The 25,062-nt window shown below is 39.7% G+C and overlaps 1 protein-coding gene across 5 annotated transcripts in view; it reads left to right on the top strand.

Moving 5' to 3' along the window:
* LOC134359757 (DENN domain-containing protein 1A-like) overlaps nucleotides 1–25,062 on the top strand; it is a 634,195-nt gene that overhangs the window by 383,417 nt on the left and 225,716 nt on the right. For all 5 annotated transcript variants that reach the window (XM_063073354.1, XM_063073353.1, XM_063073352.1 and 2 more), the window contains exons 11-12: nucleotides 1,889–1,934; nucleotides 15,120–15,221. In XM_063073354.1, coding sequence (XP_062929424.1) covers nucleotides 1,889–1,934; nucleotides 15,120–15,221 — 148 coding nt within the window. The remainder of the gene's footprint in view (nucleotides 1–1,888; nucleotides 1,935–15,119; nucleotides 15,222–25,062) is intronic.

Genomic DNA, 25,062 nt, shown 5'->3' with positions numbered 1-25,062 from the left:
ATAAAAGCAGGAGAAGGCCATTCAGCCCACTATGCCTGTTCTGCCTTTCAGCTGTCAGGCAATAAGAGGAAAGAGGATTGGTGGGAATGTGGATACATGCAGGATCAGCCTTGATCTTGCTGACTAGAGCAACTGGCTTGAAGATGCACATTTTTGTTCCTGTTTCTTAATACCGTAAGACATAGGAGCAGAGTTAGACCAGTTGACCCATCGTCAGCCCCACCATTCAATCATGGCTGATTTATTATCCCTCTCAAACCCATTCTTCTGCCTTCTCCCCGTAACCTCTGATGCCCTTACTAATCAAGAACATATCAACCTGCACTTTAAATACACCCAATGGCGTGGCCTCCACAACTGTCTGTGACAGTGAATTCCACAGATTCACCACCCTCTGGCTAAAGAAATTTCTCATCAGCTTTATTCTGTTGAGACGTTCCTTCTATTATGATGCTGTGCCCTCTGGTCCTTGGCTCTCCCACTATAGCAAACATTCTCTCTACGTCCACTCTGTCTAGGCCTTTCAATATTTGACAGATTTCAATGAGATCTCCCCTCGTTCTTCTAAACTTCAGCGGTACAGACTCTCAAATACTCCTCATAAGTTAACCCTTTCATTCCTGAGATCATTCTTGTTCATTTCCTCAGGACTCTCTCCAATGCCAGTACATTCTTTCTTAGATAAGAGGCTCAAAACTACTCACAACACTCCAAAAATACCCTGGAAGATCCTTCAAAAGTTAGTGGATATGACCCAGTCTATCACAGGTAAAGCACTCGCCATTATTGAGCATATCTACATGAAGTGTTGTTGCAGGAAAGCAGCATCCATCATCAAGGACCCCCACCACCCAGGCCATGCGCTCTTCTCACTGCTGCCTTCAGGAAGAAGGTACAGGAGTCTCAGGACTCACACCACCAGGTTCAGGAACAGTTATTACCCCTCAACCATCAGGCTCTTGAACCAGAGGGAATAACTTCGCTCAACTTCCCTTGCCCCATCACAGAACTATTCCCAGAACCTATGGATTCACTTTCAAAGGACTCTTTATCTCATGTTCTCAATAGTTATTGCTTATTTATTTATTATTATTATTTCTTTCTTTTTGTATTTGCACAGTTTGTTGTCTTTTGCACACTGGTTGTCCACTCTGTGGGTATAGTCTTTCATTGCTTCTATTATGGTTATTGGATTTATTGAGTATGCCCGCAAGAAAATGAATCTCAGGGTTGTATGTGCTGACATATACGTCGATAACAAATTTACTTTGAACTTTTGGTCTGACCAGTGCTTTTTTAAGCCTCAGCATTACATCCTTGCTTTACATTCTAGTCCTCTTGAAAGAACGTGAACATTGCATTTGCCTTCCTTACCACCAACTCACATTTCTTATGTTATTTGTCTCTTAACTTTCAGAAAATGAAATTTTAATTTGGCTGTCATGTAAACTGGGTGAAGGCAAACTGCCAGCTTATTTTATACACCACCTGTTTTTTTTTCTTCTTTGATGACTTAAAGATAATGTTGTAAAGTGTGAGAGAGTGGTGATTTGGTTTTGGTCTTTTTTCTCTGCGGCAGAAGTTAAATTTCACTATTAGTGACATTAACTGTAATTTGTATTATGGAATGGTTGAATGACCTCTGTTTGCAGTGAGGCTCAAAGTAATTGTAGCTTCAAGAGATCTACAACTATTAAGAGATTTATTTTTCCTTGTTTAATTCCTCATAACCTTTTAAATGTGGGTCTGAATTTCACATTTCAAGGTTTAATGTTATTTGTCTGTTAGATTGTTTCAAAATTGGTTGATTCATTTGGTGTTTTCAATCTGCTCTATAAATCCAATTGAGAGTTGCAAAGATTAACATGAATTTTTTTTCCCTCTATAGTGCACCGATGCCCTATCTCATCGGAGTGCATTCAAGTTTAATGGAGGTAAGTCATTCTTCAAATTGAAAATAGATTAATTTCCTAAGCTGTTTAAATTCTTATGATTTATTATTTCAATTCATTTTGACTGTATTTTAATTTCCCAGCTTGTCTAAGTGAGAGGTATTTCTTTAATAGGCCTGAATTTACTGTGGTAAGTGCGACCTTAACCTCTGTTGATCTCCAGCTGTTAATGTGCTTCCTGAGCGTCCTGAGCCCCACTGGCAGGGTGTTACCTGGGGTAACAGGGTCTCGTGTGCTGTCATGCTGTCACATGGGAATATCAAAGGAAGTCATGTCGCAAGAAGCAACGAGGGAAAAATTGATTGACATTTTAATATTTGTGTCACTTGCTTAATAAATGAAAACACACGAACACTTGTAGAAAATTTGAAGAAATTAAACTTCAACAAAAAATATAAATCACCTAAAGATGATCTTTTATCTCTTGCAAGCACACAATAGATGGGCTGAAGGGCTTGCTTCTGTGCTGCCGTGCCCTGTGACTCTAGCACTCCACTCTTTTCAAATGAACGGACTAGCTTTTCCTATGCTAATCATAGCCTGATGTATGATCAGCAGCTAGATTCACCACTTTAACTGCCGGATAATTGTCTCAAGTTTGCTTTCTTCTGTTGGACTCCACAGGGATCACAGTTGTGAAATTGTCAGCAAACAGCAGCCAGCAAATTCGGGATATCTGCAGTTGGACAGGAATCCTGAGTCTGCTCATTTTTTCAACTGATCTAATACAAATCGTTCATTTTTGTTTTAAAGGGAACTATTAGCAGCTCAGTTCTTTACTATTTCTTGAATTAAATACACAAAAACAAAACGATATGCTATTTGCAAGTCAATAGTATGTTGAAAATATAGACATTGTATATCAACTTACAACAGGTATGGAGACTTTTAGGAAGTATGTGTAACATAGAACATAGAACATAGAATAGTACAGCACAGTACAGGCCCTTCGGCCCACAATGTTGTGCCGACCCTCAAACCCTGCCTCCCATATAACCCCCCACCTTAAATTCCTCCATATACCTGTTCATGTGTTTTCAAGTTCAAGTTCATTGTCATTCAAACATACACATGTATACTACCAAACAAAGCTTTGTTCTCCTGACCAAGATGTACAACATATACCCCACACACACACGCACACACGCTACATATGAAGTAATATTATCACAAAAAAACTAACAAATAATAAAATATATTCCAGAAGATTGACATTTAGCATAATTGAAAAGTAAACAGTATAACGCTGTTGGTGCTTCGTAAATGATGAGACCCGGGTGGTGGCAGGGAGTTCAGTCTCACATCCTGGGAGAAGAAGCTGTTTCGTATCCTAACAGTCCTTGTCCTAATGCTATAGTTCCTCCTGCCTGATGGTAGTGGGTTTAAGATTTTGTTGGATTGTTGGGAGGGATTATTGACAATGCTAAGAACACAATCAGCACTCAATCTATTTTATTGAAGTATGTATACCACGCATAAAAGTAACAAATTCTGTGTCACACAATACAAATCTGGGTATTTCCTTTGCATTGAAACAAGAATTCCTTTATTTTTGATCAATGGTAATTGCAGATATTAATTATACTCCTGATAAATATCTCTGATGGGTGAAAAAGAGATGATCTCCTCAGCAGTCCTTGCAATACTTTGTAGGGACAAGTGGAACACAAACTGTTTTCTGAAGAGTATTAAAAGTAAACCTCCAAGGGGACCACAACCTTGTTGTGATTTGTAGGCTTGTGAGCCTCAGTGACCCGGAGAGCTGTGCTGGCTGGAGTCAGGCCTTATGCTTTTGGCTTTTGGTGGGGTCACCCACGCCAAACCGGTCAAAAGGTTGAGACCATACTAAGAGTAGTCCACCAGACCTCTGGATTTGGGGATACAACTCAGGGTTAACAACCCTGACTAGTAAAACAAATTTGTTACAGAAACAGCAATGAAGAATCCTTCTGCATCTGAGTGCGATGGTATTCCTGAGTCTTTACTTGGGACTTGCATAAATGACAGTAGTGAAAACCAAGAGGAAGCTACTGACATGATGAAGGAAGCCCTGAACACCACCAGAGATGGAGGATCTTCGTTGTTGCCTGTAATGCTAGAGTCGTAATGGGCAGTAGGTATGTAAGTAGTAAAATATAGTTACTATTTGCAGCTGTTGCATCAGCCATGATGAAATGGAGCAGACTCAATGGGCCAAATAGCCTAATTCTCCTCCTATATCTTATGGTCTTTTGGTCTTAAAAATAAAGGAATTATTGTTTGAACTCAAGGAAGTATCCAAGTTTGTATTGAGTGACACAGAATTTACTACTTGTGCTGTTGGTATTTTAGGATTATGAAAGACTAGGAAAGAACACTTTCCAGAATCTAACTGCACGTGGAGTTGACTTTAAAAAAAGCACTTCAGAGCTACATAGTATACATACTTCAATAAAATAGATTGAGTGCCAGTTCTTGAAAATATATTTTTGTAGATCTGAAGCCATGCTCTATAGCTGCGGGCAATCTTTCAGTTTGCCTTTTATCATAAATCAGGAAAGAACTACTTAATAAGTTTTGTTTCCCCTGTTTAGATTAACAAGCTTTGTTTGTTCACTATATAACCAAGTTTGTCTATTAATAGATAAATTTAAGTGACGTTGCCTGCAGATTGGTAGTTAATTGTTTCTTTTTCCAGAATAAGTTTTAAAATCTGGACTAGAAAATGGCAATATGTATTAAAATTAATTTGACCATTTTGGTGTTCCCATGGTCGGACAGAACTCTGCCACGGACGGTCCCAAGCCCTTCAGAAAGGAGGAGGGTTGAGCATGGGGCCAGCGACCCCGTCCCTTAAAAATCCAGAGCGACAGAAACTTCAACAGAAGCTCTAAAGTCCTCATCCCTAGGAGAGGAAGAATCTTTACCTGCAAGCTATCTGAAGTTGTGTGGTGAAAGTGTTGTCGGCGGCCTATGCCCCAGTAGGGGTGATGGGCCTAAGAGGAAGGAGATGATAGTGGAACAGCCAGGCAGATGACAATACAATGCAAAGAATCTACTAGCGTATACCATGACAACCCTTAAGCTAGCTGCATGGATATCAGACTTTCAAAAGTTCCTGTAAGATCCTTGCCACTTTCTGTCGGTGAGATAAATTGAAACAACAGATGAGATAAATGAGCTGCTTGGGTTAGAGAGCATAACCATGAGGATAGGCTGAGCGAGCCAAGGCTTTCCTTTTTGGAGCGAAGAAGAATGGAAGGTGACTTAGTAGCTTGACAAGTTGGTAAGAGATAAAGACAGGGTGAATAGCTAGCACCTCTTCCCAGGACAAAAATAGCTAATACAAGAAGGCTTAATTTTAAGGCGTTTGGTGAAAAACAGAGGTAAGTTTTTACTTTGCACTGAGTGGTGCATGCATGGAACACACTGCCAGGGGTGATGATGGAGACAGATACATTAAAGTGGTTTAATAGGCTCTTAGATAGACACATGGGTGAAAGAAAAACGGAAGGTTATGTGGGAGGGAAGGGTTAGATTGATCTTAGAGTAGGTTATAAAATCAGAATCAGAATTAGTTTATTATCACTGGCATGTGTTGTGAAATTTGTTAACTTAGCAGCAGCAGTTCAATGCAATATCAAATAATAATAATAAGAAAAATAAATAATAATAATAACAAATACATAAACCAATTATAATATACATATACTGAATAGATTAATAATCGTGCAAATAACAGAAATAACATATATTAAAAGAGTGAGGTAGTGTTCACGGGTTCAATGTCCATCTAGGAATCAGATGGTAGAGGGGAAGAAGCTGTACCTGAATCGCTGAGTATGTGCCTTCAGGCTTCTGTACCTCCTACTTGATGGTAACAGTGACAAAAGGGTATGCCCAGGGTGCTGGAGGTCCTTAATAATGGACAGTGTCAACAATGTCAGCACAACATTGTGGGCTAAAGGGCCTGTATTGTGCTGCACTGTTTTATATTCTATGTTATTGGCAAATCTCTCTTTCCCATTAATAGTATTCCAGTTTGGCTAACTTAATGGATTACACCTTATGAAGGTTGTTCTTTAAAAGAAAACTTTAATGATAGTCTAATAAATATGTCTTTTTAAATGAAGGGATCGCTTAACACATTCAAGTATAAATTTGTGATATCGATATAATGTTTTGAATTTGTTTTGTTAGACCAGCCAGTTCATTAGTTACTCAACAGCTACAAATTTTATAGTCAGGGAGAGCTGGTTGGGCATTATAATTGTTCAATTAAAGTCTTGTGGAGCTTCAGCTTCAACAGAACTAAGTTTATTCACAAATGAATTCTTATATTATGCTGTATTTTATTCAGGCATTGAGAATGCATATAACGTGAGGCTTAATTTGCAGTTTCACATAAATTTATTCCGACTGGACACCATTTCGAAATTCAAACAGCCATCTGTTTTATGGCTTGGGAGTACAGATGATGTATGGTTGAAAATCATTACTGTAATTCTAAAGTGATAGTGCTCTGGGTTTCCTATCATCACCTAGTTTGTCTTTTTTATCGTTTTGCAGGTTTCCTACCTATAAAAACTATTTTAAAAAGTGACATTGACTACTAAAGATATCTCTTAAGAAACTCTGAATAGTAGTGTACATTTACAACTTAATTTAAATAACATTGAATGAAGATAAAAGTCCGTATAGCTAAAGCCTCATACTTAGACTAGATGCAATAAATATGTGCATTAATCTTATGCTTCTAAATATTATGGATTCAAGATTGCTTAATGTCATTTCCTGTACAAAGTGTAAAGGAGAACGAAATAATTGTTACCACAGATCTGATGCAGCACAAAAAAAGCACAATAAGATAAAGAACCCAATAATATTAAAGAAAACACAATAAATATAAATACATAAGATAGCTTACATACATAGATTGAGTGTATGTCCAGAAAGTGACGCTAGGCACAGGAGTACATTAACCTTATGGTACCATTTACAATAAATATGTACATTAATCTTATGGTTCTGTATACTATAGATTCAAGATTGTTTAATGTCATTTCCTATACACAAGTGTAAGGGAGAACAAAAGAATTGTTACTACAGTTCGGATGCAGCACAAAAAACACAATAAAATAAACAACAAAATAATTAAAAAACACAATAAATATAAATAAATAAGATGGCTTATGTATATATAGTAGATAGATTGAGCATATGTCCAGAAAGTGGCACTAGGCACAGGAGTATGATAACTTTATGGTACCATATGCAATGGCCGGCTGATGGTGTAGTGGCATCCACATCGGACTTTGAAGCGAGTGATCCCAGGATCAAATTTGGCCAGCTCTGTGCATGTTTTCCATCTGTGCTGGGTTCAGGGTCGAGCTGGCAACTTGGCCTCGTAAAAAACAGACAAATGCTAAAGAAACGGCCAAGTTACTGCCCCGCGCACCACAGGAGTGGAGAGGCACAACAACTATATACAATAAATATGTACATTAATCTTATCAATTGCCTGAGCAGTTTGAGGGCTACTTGATTCTTCTAGTGCATTTTTTAATATAGACCACGGCACTTCAACTCTATAGGTGGATGCATTTTCTGCTGAATGTGAAATCTTGTTATATAGTTTGTTCACCTTATATCTGATCGTGTAAATTATACTTTATACTTTATCGTCGCCAAACAATTGATACTAGAATGTACAATCATCATAGCGATATTTGATTCTGCGCTTCCCACTCCCTGGATTACAAATCAATAGTAAATATTAAAAATTTAAATTATAAATCATAAACAGAAAATAGAAAAATGGAAAGTAAGATAGTGCAAAAAAACCAAGAGGCAGGTCCGGATATTTGGAGGGTACGGCCCAGATCCGGGTCAGGATCCGTTCAGCAGTCTTAACACAGTTGGAAAGAAGCTGTTCCCAAATCTGGCCATACGAGTCTTCAAGCTCCTGAGCCTTCTCCCAGAGGGAAGAGGGACGAAAAGTGTGTTGGCTGGGTGGGTCATGTCCTTGATTATCCTGGCAGCACTGCTCCAACAGCGTGCGGTGTAAAGTGAGTCCAAGGACGGAAGATTGGTTTGTGTGATGTGCTGCGCAGTGTTCACAATCTTCTGCTGCTTCTTTCGGTCTTGGATAGGACAACTTCCATACCAGGTTGTGATGCACCCTAGAAGAAAGCTTTCTACGGTGCATCTATAAACATTAGTGAGGGTTTTAGGGGACAGGCCAAACTTCTTGAGTTTTCTCAGGAAGTAAAGGTGCTGGTGGGCCTTCTTGGCAGTGGACTCTGCTTGGTTGGACCAAGTCAGGTCATTTGTGATATTGACCCCGAGGAACTTAAAGCTTTTGACCTGTTCCACTTGCGCACCACCGATGTAAGTTGGGTCGTGCAGTCCGCTACTCCTTCTGAAGTCAACAACCAATTCCTTCATCTTGCTGACGTTGAGGGATAGGTTATTGTCTTCGCACCATGCCACCAGGTTCTTAATTTCCTCTCTGTACTCAAACTCATCATTACCCGAGATACGGCCTACAATTGTTGTGTCATCAGCAAACTTATATATTGAGTTTGATGGAAACTTGGCTACACAATCATGGGTGTACTATTAACTAAATAGTACTTAAATTGCCTTTTCAACTATGCCTTTTTGAGCTTTTTCTCAGTAGAGAGTGCTCTGAATTATTACTCAGCTTTACACATGCTTTATCACTCAAATTTATAAGCTGTGTATTTATTTAATAAAACTATATACCATATAATTGGAATGTTGCTGTCTACTATACTGCATTGATTTTCTGGAAGAAGGTGCAAACTATCTCATTCAATAAAGACCATATGATATATGAGCAGAATTAGACCATTTTGGCCCATCAAGTCTCCTCTGTCATTTCATCGTGGCTGATCCATTTGCCCCTCAGCCCCAATCTCCTGCCTTCTCCCTGTGTCACTTCATGCTTTGATCAATCAAGAATCTAACAACCTTTGCCTTAAATATTTGTGAAGACTTGGCTTCCACAGCAGGCTGTGTCAACAAATTCCACAGATTCACCACTCTTTGGGTAAAGAAATTCCACCTCATCTCCATTCTAAAAAGATGCCCCTCTATTCTGAGGCTGAGCCCTCTGGTCTTAGACTCCCTCACCATAGGAACCATCCTCTCCACATCCACTCTATCAAGACCATTCACCATTTGATACATTTCAATTAGGTCACCCCTCATTCTCCTGAATTCTAGTGAATACAAGCCCAGAGCCATCAAACGCTCTTCCAATGACAAGCCGTTCAATCCTGGAAAAATCATTTTCGTGAACCTTCTTTGAACACTTTCCAGTGTCAGCATGTGCTGTCTAAGGGGCCCAGAATTGCTCATGATACTCGGAGTGAGGTCTCACCAGTGCTTTATAAAGGCTCAACAATATTATATCCTTGCTTTTATATTCTAGTCACCTTGAAATTAATGATAATATTGCATTCGCCTTCCTCACCACAGTCTCAAACTGAAAAATAGCCTTTATGGATTCCTGCACAGGGACTCCTAAGTCCCTTTGCACCTCAGATTTTTGAATTTTCTGTCCATTTAGAAAATAGTCTACCTTTTTATTTTTTCTCTGGAGGTGCATGACCATAAAATTCTGGACACTGTGTTCCATCTGCCACTTATTTGCCCATTCTCCTAATCTGTCTCAGTCCTTACTCCCTACTTCCTCAAAACCACCTGCCCCTCCACCTATCTTCGTATCATCCACAATGCCTTCAATTCCATTATTCAAGTCATTGACATGGAGCGTAAAAAGAATTGGTCCCAACACAGACCCCTGTGAAACACCACTAGTCACCAGCAGCCAACCAGAAAAGTCTCCCCTTATTCCCACTCTTTGCCTGCCAATCAGCCACTTTATCCATGGTAGTATCTATCCTGTAATACCACGTCCTCTTAACCTGTTAAGCAGTCTCATTTGTGGCACTTTGTCAAAGGCCTTCTGCTTGTAATTTTCTTCAAAGAGTTCCAACAGATTTGTCGGGCAAGAAGGTTCCCTTGAGGATACCATGCTGACGATGGCCTATTTTACCATGTGCCTCTAAGTACCTTGAAAGTTGATCCTTTACAATTGACTCCAGTATCTTCCCAGCCACTGAGGCCAGACTAACTGGCCTATGATTTCCTTTCTTCTGCCTTTCTCTCTCCTTGAAGTGTGACTTAATCTCTTTTGAAAATGGCAAAAAACAGAACTGACATCCATGATGGCTTAATGTTCAGAGTTAGCAATCTGTCTTAAAATTGTCAAACAAATTTAAAATTTAAAAGGTTAACATTTTTGGGGTTTAAAAGGGAGTTCTAGAATTTGATTAACCCATGATATTAAAAACCAGGCATACATCTTGTTATAATTGTTTTGTCAAGTCTTTAAATTGTGTCTTAGTTATTGGATTAATAACCTTAATACAAAATTGGGATTTTTACAGTCTTTTGTGACTTGTTGATTACCGGTGGGTCAAATATTAGAATTGTGGCTATTCAGATATTTAAAGCTGGGCAGTGTATCTAGTATTCACTCAGTGCTACTTTCACTGGCAAGGTTACTCACTCAATTCCCACATCAGGGAAGAATTCTATTGGCTTCGAACCATGTTACAATAACAACCTTGCACTCGACGTCATTAAGACTTGATTGGGTACTTAAGGAAGGAGAAGTTGAGGGAACACACAGGGACCTGAAGTGGAAAGAATGAGCAGTTTCAAGTTACTGGGTGTCAACATCTCTGAAGATCCATCCAGGGTCCAACATATTGATGAACTTACAAAGAAGGCAGGGCAACTGCTATATTTCATGAGGAATTATAGTACGTCACCAAAGATACTTTCAAGTTTCTACAGATATACTGTGGAGAGCATTCTAACCAGTTGCATCACCATTTGGTATGGAGGGGCCACTGCACAGGATCGGAAAAAGCTACAGAAAGTTGCAAATCCAGCTAGCTCCATCATGGGCACTAGCCTCCCCAGCATCCAGGGTGCCTTCTAAAGGTGATGCCTCAATAAGGTGGCATCCATCATTCAGGAGACCCATCACCCAGGACATGCCCTCTTCTTATTGCTGCCATCAAGGAGGATGTACAGGAGCCTGAAGACACACACTCAATGTTTCATGAACAGCTTCTTCCCTTCCACCATCAGAGATTTATGAATGGACAATGAACTTATGTATACTGCCTCATTATTTCTTTTTGTTTTTCTTTGCTCTCTTTTTGCACTACTTGTTTAATTTAATTTGTATATATATATATTTCTTATAGTAACTTATAGTTTTTATTATGCTTTGCAGTGTACTGCTGCTGCTGCAAAACGACATATTTCATGACATATGCTGGGGATAATAAACCTGATTCTGATTCTGATTCTGATTTCTGACACCTCAGAGGAAAGAGAAAGGAGAACACATATAAACATTAGTATGTGGAATGGATACAACTGGGGCAAGCTTTGGGGCTTTTAGGAGGAAAGCTGAGTTCCTCTGAACACCTTTAAGGCCACAAGAAGGAGTGATTAATTGAGCATACTGGCGCAACCTGCCTCTTTTTTGTGTTAGTAATTCAAACAGAAAAACTATATGCAAATGCCTTCAGTCTAGGATAGATGGAAAGAATGCATAATTGACTTCAATCCTGTCAACTTGGATAATCACTGCCTGCTGTACTGAACAAAATCCATCTCCAGAGAACAGTGACCTCCTGGAGATCGATTGAGCACCATACACAGTATCCAATAGGATCTCAGCCTGAAGACTAAAATATTGGCTGTAACTGGGCCTTCGAAACAGGCAGGTAGATTCATTAGGGAGTATTCATTTGCAAGGATTATTCCATGTGAATTTCATTGTGAAAAGGGAACCAGTACAATAATGTTGTTCTAAAACTTGGAATAACCAGGCTAGTACTCAAGCATAAAAATATTGTTTGTACAATGGGAAATGCAAAGTGGAATGTCAAAGGAAATTATTTTACAATTTCAGTGTGTGCAATATACACTCAGTGGCCACTTTATTAGGTACATCTGTACATTTGCTTGTTAATGCAGATATCTAATCAGCCAATCATGTGGCTGCACCTCACTGCATAAAAGTATGCAGACATGGTGAAGAGGTTCAGTTGTTCTTCAGACCAAATATCAGAATGGGGAAGAAATGTGATCTAAGTGACTTTGACCATGGAAAGATTGTTGGTGCCAGCCATGGTGGTTTGAGTATCTCAGAAACTGCTGATCTTCTGGGATTTTTCACTCACACCAGACTCTAGAATTTACAGAGGATAGTGCCAAAAACAAAAAAAAAAATCAACCGAGTAACAGTTGTGCAGACAAAAATGCCTTGTTAATGAGGGTCTCCAGAGGGGAATGGCCAGACTGGTTCAAGCAGACAGAAAGGTGACAGTAACTCAAATAACTACATGTTACAACAGTGGTGTGCAGAAGAGCATCTCTGAATGCACAACACATCAAACTCCGAAGTGGATGGGCTACAGCAGCGGAAGACCATGAACGTATACTCAGTGACCACTTTATTAGGTGCAGAAGGTAGCTAATAAAGTGGCCACTAAGTGTAGTTAAACAATGGGGAAATACAGGACACAGGGTAGAATGTCAGAAGAAATTATTTTGCAATTTTATTGTGTACTTTTAAGATGTTCTGATTTTTGTTCTCTGTTGTTGCTGGTAGCCCCAATCCCCATATTGTCAAAGGTATAACTTCTGTGCAGACAATGCATAGCTTAACTTTAATTGCCAGCAATTTTCCTTCAAAAGCCAGCAGGATGTGTTCAATTTCAAAATGACCAACACAAATGGGACTTTGCTGAGTTTAATAATAAGAAAATGGCTTGGACATCCTTCATGTCAGTGGAGTTAGTTTCAGATCAGTCCGTTACAGCTGTTTATGATAATATACCCCCAAAAATCACCTGCTTAAGATCATTGCTGTTGCAGACTCTAGGTAACAGTTTGGCAGGAAAGTGGAAAACACACAGAAGGGGGTCGCTGCTCACCCGCTGGGCAAGGATCAAAGAGTTTAAAGGTCAGAGGACATGTCTCGCCTCACCATATCTTTCTGCTGAATAGCTGCTTCAGATTGTAAATCTGGAGAGGATTTCATTAAGTCCTTCTGGTTACTGCCGGGGCATGAAAGCATAAAATTTAATATCATAAGCTTTTCCTGCTTCTGGCAGCCAGATTGACATACCGGCGTATGTTTTAAAAAATTACGTTTGTCACTTTGAGAAATGAGATACATTCTTTCCACATTACTTTAAGCCATTATAAAGGCAAAATATTGGTGTAAATTCTCAAAACAAGAACTAATGACTATTCAATACAATTTTCTATATCCTTTACTTCTTTAACTTGATTAGGAGGAGAATCAGTTTAAAGAATTGTCATTTAACTTCCGTGTCATCTGAAGTTTGCAACTCTTATCTTCAAGTGTTTGTAGGACATTTCTGTATATTTTTATTTGTCCTGAATTGTAGTGAGGCTTTCTGAGAACTTGATGGCAATATGCTAAGGTCCTAATTTGAGTGTGGATTTAAAAAGGCATATCATCAAGACAAATAGTACTGACTGTTTTCTACTTAATAAGCAAGTGAGTAAGGACCCCTGGAGTTTGTTTGAAAAGTTAATGGATTTTAACTGTGGTGGTGTCATTTTGAAAACAAAGCACTGTTTGTATTAGGAAAACAGCATTTATTGATTAAGTCTGAAATTCTTGGTAAGCCATATTTATAGGCGTAATAAACAATGTGCTTAGTAGTTGGCAAGATGAATCTCTGGACCTTTTGATTAGATGGAGAATATCTTGTAATACTGAGGGCATCGGTTTCTATTAGTGAGAGAACTTCAACGGTGCACTGTGTGTGTCTTTTAATGCAAGGTTAGACCGTCTAATGTAAGTACTGGTTTATTTCATTGCTTTCCATTAGTAATTCAAAAAAAATTAATACCGTGAGGTGCCATGGTAACATAGCGATTAGCTCGGTGGTATTACAGCTTGAGGCATTCCAGAGTTTGGTGTTCAGTTCTGGTGCCATTCTGTAATGAGCCTTTGTACGTCCTCACCATAGAAATGCATGAGTTTTCCCTGGGTGCCCTGGTTTTCTCTCACAGTCCAAAGATGTACTGGGTGTGTTAGTTGGTCATTGTAAATTAGGTTGGTGTTCATCAGATTTATTGGAGGTTGTGGGGTATGTGGTTTGAAAGGCCAGAAGGGCTCACTCTGTGCTGCATTGCGAAATAAATAAATAAGCAACTTCAAATGTACCATACATAAAAATGACAAATAAATTACAACAGTAATAAAAATACGCAGATCACTTGTTTTATGTTTTTATGAACAGCTGACATTAACCTTTATAAGTGTAATGGGTGCCTCGATAGTGTGATGCTATTATGGCTTGGGACATTGGAGTTCAGAGTTCAATACCGCCATTGCCTGTAAGGAGCTTGTATATTCTCCCAGAGACGGCATGGATCAGGTCTGGTTGGTCAGTATAAATTGTCCTGTGACTAGGTGAGTGTTAATAGGTGCGTTGCTGGGCGTTGCAACTCATTTGCCAGAACTGCCTGTTCCATGCTGTATCTCTGAATAAATAAGAATAAATAAATACATAAAATGTTGGTTTGTAACAAATTTTGAAAATTTGGGGTACCACGGTAGCGTAGAATTCAATTCCAGTGTCCTCTGTAAGAAAGTTTGTACGTCTTTCCCGTATGCATGTGGGTTTCCTCCAGGTGCTCTGGCTTCCTCCCACAGATGTATTGGTTAGCAGGTTAATTGCTCATTGTAAATTGTCCTGTGATTAGACTAAGGTTAAATCAGGGGATGCTGGGCGGCGCGGCGCTCATTGGACTGGAAGGGTCTGTTCCACAACGTATCTCTAAATAAAATTTAAAAAAAATAAAAAATATACTTTGAGCTATAGATATGATATATTTCAACTCCAAAACTGCACTTCACCCAACTTTCAATGTTGCCCTTTCTCTGCGACTGACATGAAGTATACCATGAGTAATTCGGCCTGCTTTTGTTGCAAGCTGGCTTTAATCCCCAGTGCTAATGAACTCAGATGTCAAACTACATTTTTCTAAATGCATTCTTTTCAAAAAATGTTTCATTTTCCACAACAGAAAGTGAGGAACATGGCTTTAGAAGATGTAGTGATACTAAACGTGGACAACAATACACTAGAGACACCATTTGATGATCTTCAAAGCCTTCCTAATGATGTGGTAAGTATGACCTTGTTCCGATTTCTGTGCACTTTTATTACTGAACTCAAAATTTAATACAGCAGTTTTTTTCAAGTATCTCTCTCGCTACCTACCCCCATCCCCTTCAGTTCTCTGTTTTATGTCTCTTTGACAATGTTATCTATTCGCTAAATTACTTTGTTTTTCTACATGAGAGACAGGGCTACATGAAAACATTTGGTATTTTACCAGCATGCTTCGCTGTTCACTTCACTCGTTCTCCTTTTCAGTTTAAAGTTACAAGCGTGTCTTTCTGCCAAAGCATAATTGTGCAATCTGATCTCATTCTTTTAAAATCCATTTATACCATTGTTGTGAAAAATGATTCATTGCCTTTTTCTGTACTGTAACCTTTTCCTTCACCGCTTTGTACCTGTGGTTTGCTTTCTTTCTCTCCGTTCTATTTCATTTTTGAATAATGGATTGGTATTGCTAACTAAATGGTTATCTGGTCGCCATGAGAGAGATGTGTTCAATTTGCCTTGCACTCTATCAGTGCCACCTGCTACTGGAGTACTCTTAATTAATAGATCAAAGGGACAAGACCGAGGTGGTAAAGTGTGTCAGTCCAGGAGGAGAGAGCAGTCTACTTTGATCCAAAACAAAGTTGTGCCAGAAAGAGAATCATCTCAATTTTTTCTCCGCTCACTTGTAATCGATGCTCTGGTGCCTTTTCAGATTTTATTTAATGTTACAAGAAAGGGTAGGATAGATTTAGGGTGTTATTTAAAGGTCCAGCTAAAGAAAAGGTCCTTTTTGATGTAGAACAGACTTTAAAATTACTGCGGATAAATGAGAGTGACATACAGTCTGCTCCTTCAGTGTTTCGTTAAAAGGTGACATTGCCAGCATCATTGCAGTATGTGGGATATACAGTCTAACTAGTTATTTTGCTGCACAGAGCATCTTAATTTTGCAACCTAGTTTGCCATCTGTTTGAAGTATTGTGGGGCTTTGAGTAAACGCCTGCAATGCTAACAGCATTTTGGACTTACTGCACTGAAAACAATTTGACATTTACAGACATAAAGTACATATTACTCACAAAAATTCTCCCCATAGGCTTTATTGTGCACTCATTGTGCTCCACAATTTGGCAGAGAAAGTAATTAACAGTAAGCCTTGCTCTCTTCTCGCTGCTGCCATCAGGAAGGAACTTCAGGAGCCGCAGGACCCAACCCACCAGGTTCAGGAACAGTTATTACTCTGCAACCAGCAGGCCCTTGTACCAGAAAGGTTAGGTTCACTCAACTTCACTCACAACAACAATGAACTGTTCGCACAGTCCTATGGACTCACTTTCAAGGACCCTTCACCTCATGCTCTCAGTATTTATGTATTATTTATTTATTTATTTATTATTACTATTGTTTTCTTTTTGTATTTGCACAGTTTGTTGCCTGTTGCATACTGGTTGGTTGTCCAACTTGTGTGCATTTTTTGTTATTGATTCTATTGTATTTCATGAATTTACTGTGAATGCCCAAAGAAAACGAAAACGAATCTCAGGGTCGTATGTGGGACATATATGTACTTTGATAATAAAGTTACTTTGAGCTGTTCTGTTTCAATAGGCATAACTTAACCCTTTCAGTGACCCATGTTCTGCACACTGTTAGACACAAGGCATTTGCATATCAGAGCAATGTTTAGGATATCCTGACAACATTCATATTTTAAAAAAATTTTATTTCGAGTTGGAACACAGTAACAGGCCTTTCTAGCCCAATGAGCCCATGCTGCCCAATTACACCTGTGTGACCAATTAACCTTCCAACCCGTATGTCTTCAGAATGTGAGGTGAAATCAGAGTGCCCGGAGGAAATCCTCACAGTCACTACATCTATCTGTCTGTTATTTATTTAAAAATTGAGATACAGTACAGAACAGGCCCTTCTGGCCCTTCGAGCCGCACTGCCCAGCAACCAACCAATTTAACCTTAGCATAATTACAGGACAATTTACAATGACCATCCATCCGGTTTCGTCTTCGGACTGGAACAGCCAGAGGAAACCTACGTGGTCACACAGGCAGCAGTGGGAATTGAACCGGTTCAGTAAAGCATCGTGCTAACCACTCTGCTACCGTGCCACTCCTATAGATACCCTTCAATAACTTAGGTAATTTCTTTCATTTTTAATTTTACGGGTTTAGTGGCAAATTTAAGGTTGACCTCAATGCCAAATAAAGTAAATATTACAGTATATCTGTATTTAGGAACAACACACACAAAATGCTGGGAGGAACTCAGCAGGCCGGGCAGCATCTATGCAAAAGAGTACAGTCAACGTTTTGGGCTCAGACCCTTCGGCAGGACAATGGGTTCAGAGGAAATCAAATGAAGAGACTCGATTCTGATGGAGTATTACAATTAATGACTAAACACAAGAGAAATTTTATTAGTTTTCTTCACTTCTGCTGGAAGATGCAGGGATAGACTCTGAGCATTGAGTCTTGGTTTCCGCAGACTCTGAGTTAGTTGCTTCTCACTATGCAAAATCAGAATTAGGTTTAATATCACCAGCATATGCAGTGAAATTTGTTGACTTTGCAGCAGCAATACAATGCCTATATCAGAACATGCCTATAAGACATCTTAGTTCAGTCCTGAGAAAACATGAAGAAAAAACTTAATGAAAAGGAGTCTTCTTATCTCAAGAAGTCCAGGAACCAAGTTTTATGTGGCAAATATACAAACTGTAGGAGCAGATATCTGTTCCAGGCATCGCACAAGAGGATGGATATACTTGTTTTGGAGATGATGTATGGCTGATTCATCAGAGTGAATATAAAAGATGTCAGTTATGAGGACATGTTGAAAAGGTTTTCTGCTTTAAGTCGGTGGACTAGACAATATTAAGGAACTCATCTTTGAATTTGAATGAATACACCACAGTTGTCACCAGCTTCATGAAGACCTGTATGGATGAGTGTGTGCCTTCTAGACCATTCTGGACATACCCAAACCAAAAGCCATGTTGAGCCCAGGAGATTTGTTGTTGGCTGAATGCTATATCTGTGGCATTCAAGAGCAGTGATCCAGGCTATACAAGAAGTCCAGGTACCAACCTATGGAAGGCTTTTTTAAGGGTTAAAAAAAAAACAATTTTGAATGATGTTAGAGATGGAATTGGCAGTGGTGGCAGGGTTTGCAGGCCTTTACTTCCTCCCTAACATCATGAATGGCTGTGATGTTCCTCTCCCAGATGTGCTCAACGCCTTTTATGTACACTTTGAAAGGGAGAATAAAATATCACTTGTGCTAATTCCACAGCATTTGGTGACTCTGTGATCTCTATCACAGAGGCTGACGTCCGAATATCTTTCACAAGGGTGAACTCTTACAAGGTGTCAGGTCCTGAAGGTATACCTGGTAGGGCATTGAAAACCTGTGACAACCAACTGGTGAAAGTGTACATGAAAATCTTCAATCTTTCACTGCTGAGGTGTAGACAATTGCCTGTAGACAATAGGTCTACAGCAGATGCAATTCCTCTGGAACTCCACTTGGCCTTGGATCACCTGGACAGTAACAATACTTATCTCTAGCTGATGTCTATTGATTACGGCTCAGCGTTCCACACAATCATACCCTCAGTTCTAGTCAACGAGCTCTAAAACCTGAGTCTCTGTTCTGCCCTCTGCAATTGAATCTTTTATTTCCTCTCTGGAAGACCACAGTTTGTGTAGGTTGGAAATAACATTTCCTCCTCACTGACCATCACTGGTGCACCTCATGAATGTGTGTTTTAGCCTACAGCTCTACTTTCTCCTTACCCACGACTGTGTGGCTAGGCACAGCTTAAATGCCATCTATAAATATGCTGATGACAGAATTTCAGATGGTGATGAGGTGGTGTACAGGAGTCACAACAACAACCTTGCACTCAATGTCAGTCAAACCAAAGAATTGATTGTGGACTTCAGGAAGGGGAAGTCAAGGGAAACACACACCAGTCCTAATTAAGGGATCAGCAGTGGAAAGGATGAGCAGTTTCAAGTTCCTAGGTGTCAATATCTCTGAAGATCTATCCTGGGTCTAACATACTGTTGCAAATACAAACAAGGCATGACAGCGACTCTATTTCATTAGGAGTTTAAGGTGACTGGTATATCACCAAAGACTGGCAAATTTCTACAGGTATACCATGGAGGACGTTCTAACTGGTGGCAACACCAGCTGGTATGGAGGGGCCACTGCACAACTTTTGAAAAAGTGGCAGAAAATTGCAAACTCAATCAGCTCCATCATGGGCACTAACTTCCCAGCGTCGAGGATATCTTCAAAAGGTGATGCCTCAAAAAGGTGGCATCCATCATTACGGACCCTCATCACCCAGGACATGCCCTCTTCTCATTGCTACCATCATGGAGGAGGTAAGAAGCCTCAAAGTTCAAAGTAAATTTATTATCAAAGTACATATATGTCACCATATGCAACCCTGAGATTTGCTTTTTTGCAGGCATACACACTAAATCCAAGAAACACAATGAAAAGCTGCACTCAACAGTACCGACAAACAAGCAATGTGCAAAAGGCAATAACCTGTGCAAATGTAAAAGAAATAATAATAAATAAATAAGCAATAAATATAGTTGTTGCCTATGTCATTTGGTTCCACTTTGTAAGTGGTAATAGCATTCAAGCCCTGCTACAGCAGTCGGGCATCCTTCAGTGATCCAAACTTTGTCCAATGACTGTCTATTTGCTAAAAAGATGCTGGGTAGAGGGTGATTCATCCCCCTGCGTTTCAGCCTGGCTTGGAGTCCTCCCGTCCCACCTCGCTTCTGGCCATAGCAATGTACTTTCATCTAATTCATAGTGTTGTACCTACATGTTTGAGAGTTAAGTCTGGTGACCCCTTCAGAAGATCGTGAAATCACTAGTTCATTAAGATGGTTCAAACATATGTTGCTTAAAGGGAAACTACATGCTGCAGACTGTAGTGAGAGTAATTCAAAAGAGGTATTTTTAGAAGTTTTGTAAGCCACCTGCAGCATGTCGCTGTGGTTCACCAAGGACATCTTGGGAAGCCTGAAAACAAACACTTCACTGTTCAGGAACAGCTTCCTCCCTGCCGTCAGCAGATTTCTGAATGGATAATGAACCCATGTACACTGCCTCACTATTTTTGCACTACTTAATTTAGTTTTTCATATATATTTCTTATTGTAATTTATAGTTTTTAAAAAAATATGTATTGCAGTGTACTACAGCTGCAAAACCACCAATCTTATGACAGCAACACACACAAAATGCTGGTGGAATGCAGCAGGCCAGGCAGCATCTATGAGAAGACGTACAGTCGACGTTTCGGGAAGGGTCTCGGCTCGAAACTTCGACTGTACCTCTCCCTATAGATGCTGCCTGGCCTGCTGCGTTCACCAGCATTTTGTGTGTGTTGCTTAAATTTCCAGCATCTGCAGATTTCCTCGTGTTTGCGAATTTGATGACATATGCCAGTGATATCAAACCTGATTCAGATTCTGAGTGTTTCTTGCAGAGACCCGGAGTAATATTATTTTTGTTTCTGCACTATTTTTAATCTATTCAATATACATATATACTTACTATAATTTATTTATTTATTTATTCTTCTTCCTATATTATCATGTATTATATTGAACTGCTACTGCCAAGTTAACTAATTTCACAACACATGCTGGTGATAATAAACCTGATTCTGAAAACCACACACAATACTCCAAATTAGGCCTCACCAACATCTTATACAGCTTCAACGTAACATCCCAACTCCTATGTTCAATTCTTTGATTTATGAAGTCAATGCACCAAAAGCTTTCTTTACAACCCCATCTTCCTATGATGCTACTTTCAAGGAATTATGGATCTTTATATCCAGATTCCTCTGTTCTACTGCACTCCTCAGTGTCCTACAACTCACTGTGTAAATTCCACCCTGGGTGGTCCTTCCAAAGTGCAACACCTCACACATGTCTGCATTAAATTCCATCTGCCATTTTTCAGCCAAATTTCCAGCTGGTCCGGATCCTACTGCAAGCTTTGAAAGCCTTCCTCGCTGTCCCCTATACCCCCAATCTTGATATCATCTGCAAATTTTTAAAAAAGGAGGGAGAGAGAAACCGGGGAATTATAGACCGGTTAGCCTAACGTCGGTGGTGGGGAAACTGCTGGAGTCAGTTATCAAGGATGTGATAACAGCACATTTGGAAAGCGGAGAAATGATCGGACAAAGTCAGCATGGATTTGTGAAAGGAAAATCATGTCTGACGAATCTCATAGAATTTTTTGAGGATGTAACTAGTAGAGTGGATAGGGGAGAACCAGTGGATGTGGTATATTTGGATTTTCAAAAGGCTTTTGACGAGGTCCCACACAGGAGATTAGTGTGCAAACTTAAAGCACACGGTATTGGGGGTAAGGTATTGGTGTGGGTGGAGAATTGGTTAGCAGACAGGAAGCAAAGAGTGGGAATAAACGGGACCTTTTCAGAATGGCAGGCGGTGACTAGTGGGGTACCGCAAGGCCCAGTGCTGGGACCCCAGTTGTTTACAATATATATTAATGACTTGGATGAGGGAATTAAATGCAGCATCTCCAAGTTTGCGGATGACACGAAGCTGGGTGGCAGTGTTAGCTGTGAGGAGGATGCTAAGAGGATGCAGGGTGACTTGGATAGGTTGGGTGAGTGGGCAAACTCATGGCAGATGCAATTTAATGTGGATAAATGTGAAGTTATCCACTTTGGTGGCAAAAATAGGAAAACAGATTATTATCTGAATGGTGGCCGATTAGGAAAAGGGGAGGTGCAACGAGACCTGGGTGTCATTATACACCAGTCATTGAAAGTGGGCATGCAGGTACAGCAGGCGGTGAAAAAGGCAAATGGTATGCTGGCATTTATAGCGAGAGGATTCGAGTACAGGAGCAGGGAGGTACTACTGCAGTTTTACAAGGCCTTGGTGAGACCACACCTGGAGTATTGTGTGCAGTTTTGGTCCCCTAATCTGAGGAAAGACATTTTTGCCATAGAGGGAGTACAAAGAAGGTTCACCAGATTGATTCCTGGGATGGCAGGACTTTCATATGAAGAAAGACTGGATGAACTGGGCTTGTACTCGTTGGAATTTATTGAGGGGGGATCTGATTGAAACGTATAAGATCCTAAAGGGATTGGACAGGCTAGATGCAGGAAGATTGTTCCCGATGTTGGGGAAGTCCAAAACGAGGGGTCACAGTTTGAGGATAGAGGGGAAGCCTTTTAGGACCGAGATTAGGAAAAACTTCTTCACACAGAGAGTGGTGAATCTGTGGAATTCTCTGCCACAGCAAACTGTTGAGGCCAGTTCATTGGCTATGTTTAAGAGGGAGTTAGATATGGCCCTTGTGGCTACAGGGGTCAGGGGGTATGGAGGGAAGGCTGGGTTCTGAGTTGGATGATCAGCCATGATCATAATAAATGGCGGTGCAGGCTCGAAGGGCCGAATGGCCTACTCCTGCACCTATTTTCTATGTTTCTATGTTTCTATGTTTAACTGCATGTTGGGCTTCTTGACCTTAAGTAAAAGTAATTTGAATTGTGGTTGAGTTGAAATGCTCCCTTTTAAGATTGCACTATGATAACAGTAGAGTTGACATGAAGTTGCTGTGATGTTCAATCTTGCTGTTGTACAGCTGTGTTTTCTTTTTTTAAATTAATTTTTTATTTCAACACCAACAAATTACATTCAATAAAACCAATTGCCAATTACATTTTCTCTGTTTAACCCAGCCACCTTCAACCTTCATCTCAACTGTGTTTTCAAAGTATATTACCCCTTCTCATAAGGAGGGGAATAAACGGTTAACATTTTGGGCAGAGGCCCTTCATCAGGACCGGAGAGGAAGGGGGGAAGGGAGGAAGAAGCCAGAAAAAAAAGGTGGGGGGAAGTGGAAGGAGTACAAGCTGACAAATGATAGGTGAGACCAGATGAGGGGAAAGGTGAGTGTTTGGGGGGTGGAGGGAATGAAGTATGATCTGACTTCTCCATGTAAAATAATTCCGTAGCTAAGTTATCAGAAACCACTTTTGTCAGATGCTATGGCTTGTCAGCAGAACTTTGTATAAGCATGTTTTTTGTGGACGTCACTCTAGAGAACTGAGGCAAAGGGAATATTATATTACCACACTAGTGTATCTTTTGAAAAATAGCTTTCAGAGCTTGTGCCCTTGAGTTGTTTGCTTTGGTCCATTATTAAGCAATTAATAGTTTCTTTGAAACAGTTACCCCTTGGGACTTATTAAAGTTGAGTAAAGGAAGTTGGATGCCACACTCATATCCTGCACAGATGCCAAATAAAGCATCCTTGTATATCACACTAAGGTCAGTTTATACTTCCATTTCTGCGTTAGACAGATGTACCTCAGCATATAAACATTACTGATGATTAGGCCTAGGACATTTCCAATAGCTTGTTTTGTTTACACCACTTATTACACCCAGAAAGAATTAGCACAATTGCAATTTCAATATGAAAAATGCAACATTAATCAATATTTTGTACCAAAATCTAGTAATGATTGGTAAGTAATATGCAAAGTATTCTAATGTCACACTCGCACATTATTAATGAATAACAATGTCCTAGTGCATAACTTCAGTTAGCATTGACTTTGGATGAATACATCCTAACCAAAACTAGAATTCTGGGCTTTAAAGCTATTTCCTCTTTCTTCTTTGCTAGGAATTCCTTATTTCTTATAATTTGAATATTACCCTCAGTAGTCACTTTATAGGAGTACCTCCTGTACCTGTTAAACTGCCACAGTACGTTCATAGTCTTCTGCTACTGTAGCCCATCCCCTTCAAGGTTTGAAGTCTTATGCACTCAGAGATGTTCTTCTACACACCACTGTTGTAACACGTGATCATTTGAATTACTTTCGCCTTTCTGTCAGCTTGAACTAGTCTGTCCCTTCTCCTCTGACCTCTCTCATTAACAAAACATTTTTGCCCCCAGAACTGCCACTCGCTGGATGTTTTATTTTAGGTTTTTTGCACCATTCTTTGTAAACTCTAGAGCAGGGGCTCCCAACCAGGGCCCCTTGGTTAATGGTAAGGATCCATGCCATAAAATAGGTTGGAAACTCCTGCTCTAAAGACTGCTGTGTGTGAAAATCCCAGGAGATCATCAGTTTCTGAGATACTCAAACCACCCCGTCTGAAGACAACAATCATTCCACAGTGAAAGTCACTTAGATCACATTTATTCCCCATACTGATGTTTGGTCTGAACAACAACAGAACTTCATGACCATGTCTACATGCTTCTATGCATTGAGTTGCTACGATATGATTGGCTGATTAAATATTTGCAGTAATGAACAGGTGTAAGTAATAATATGGCCACTGAATGTGTATGTGTGTATTACATGTGCTATAAAGTTTTATTTCTAGTTTGAAGATCTATACTGTTTGATGTAAAGCCTACTTTACCAAAGTATGGAAATTACTTTGAAACAATATCCCAAATGTACATTCAGCTTGTGGCTTGGTTTATTGCATGAACTTTCAGACCAAAAATAACCAGCACAAGACTAAAAAAGCCAAAAGAGGATTTGCATATTTTCAAATGATATTTGGATTCCTTAAATCATAAAACTAACAGAGGAATTGTAGTTTGGGACGCCAAAATTCAAAAACAGTCATCGTGACTATCTCTCGAGGTCGAGGATGATGGTCTTCATTCTGTTGGATCTACTTATGGGCTCTCAAGTGACTTATGAGTCCAATCCTGGCTTTGAAAGTTCCTCTGTGTTCAGGACAGGTAGTTCCAGATGGCAGATCGGGCTTTGG

The sequence above is a fragment of the Mobula hypostoma genome, chromosome 21 (assembly GCF_963921235.1).
Source record: "Mobula hypostoma chromosome 21, sMobHyp1.1, whole genome shotgun sequence".
NCBI classification, from domain to species: Eukaryota; Metazoa; Chordata; class Chondrichthyes; order Myliobatiformes; family Myliobatidae; genus Mobula; species Mobula hypostoma.
The sequence above is the reverse complement of the archived record's forward strand: the minus strand, read 5'-3'. Positions and strand labels throughout refer to the sequence as shown.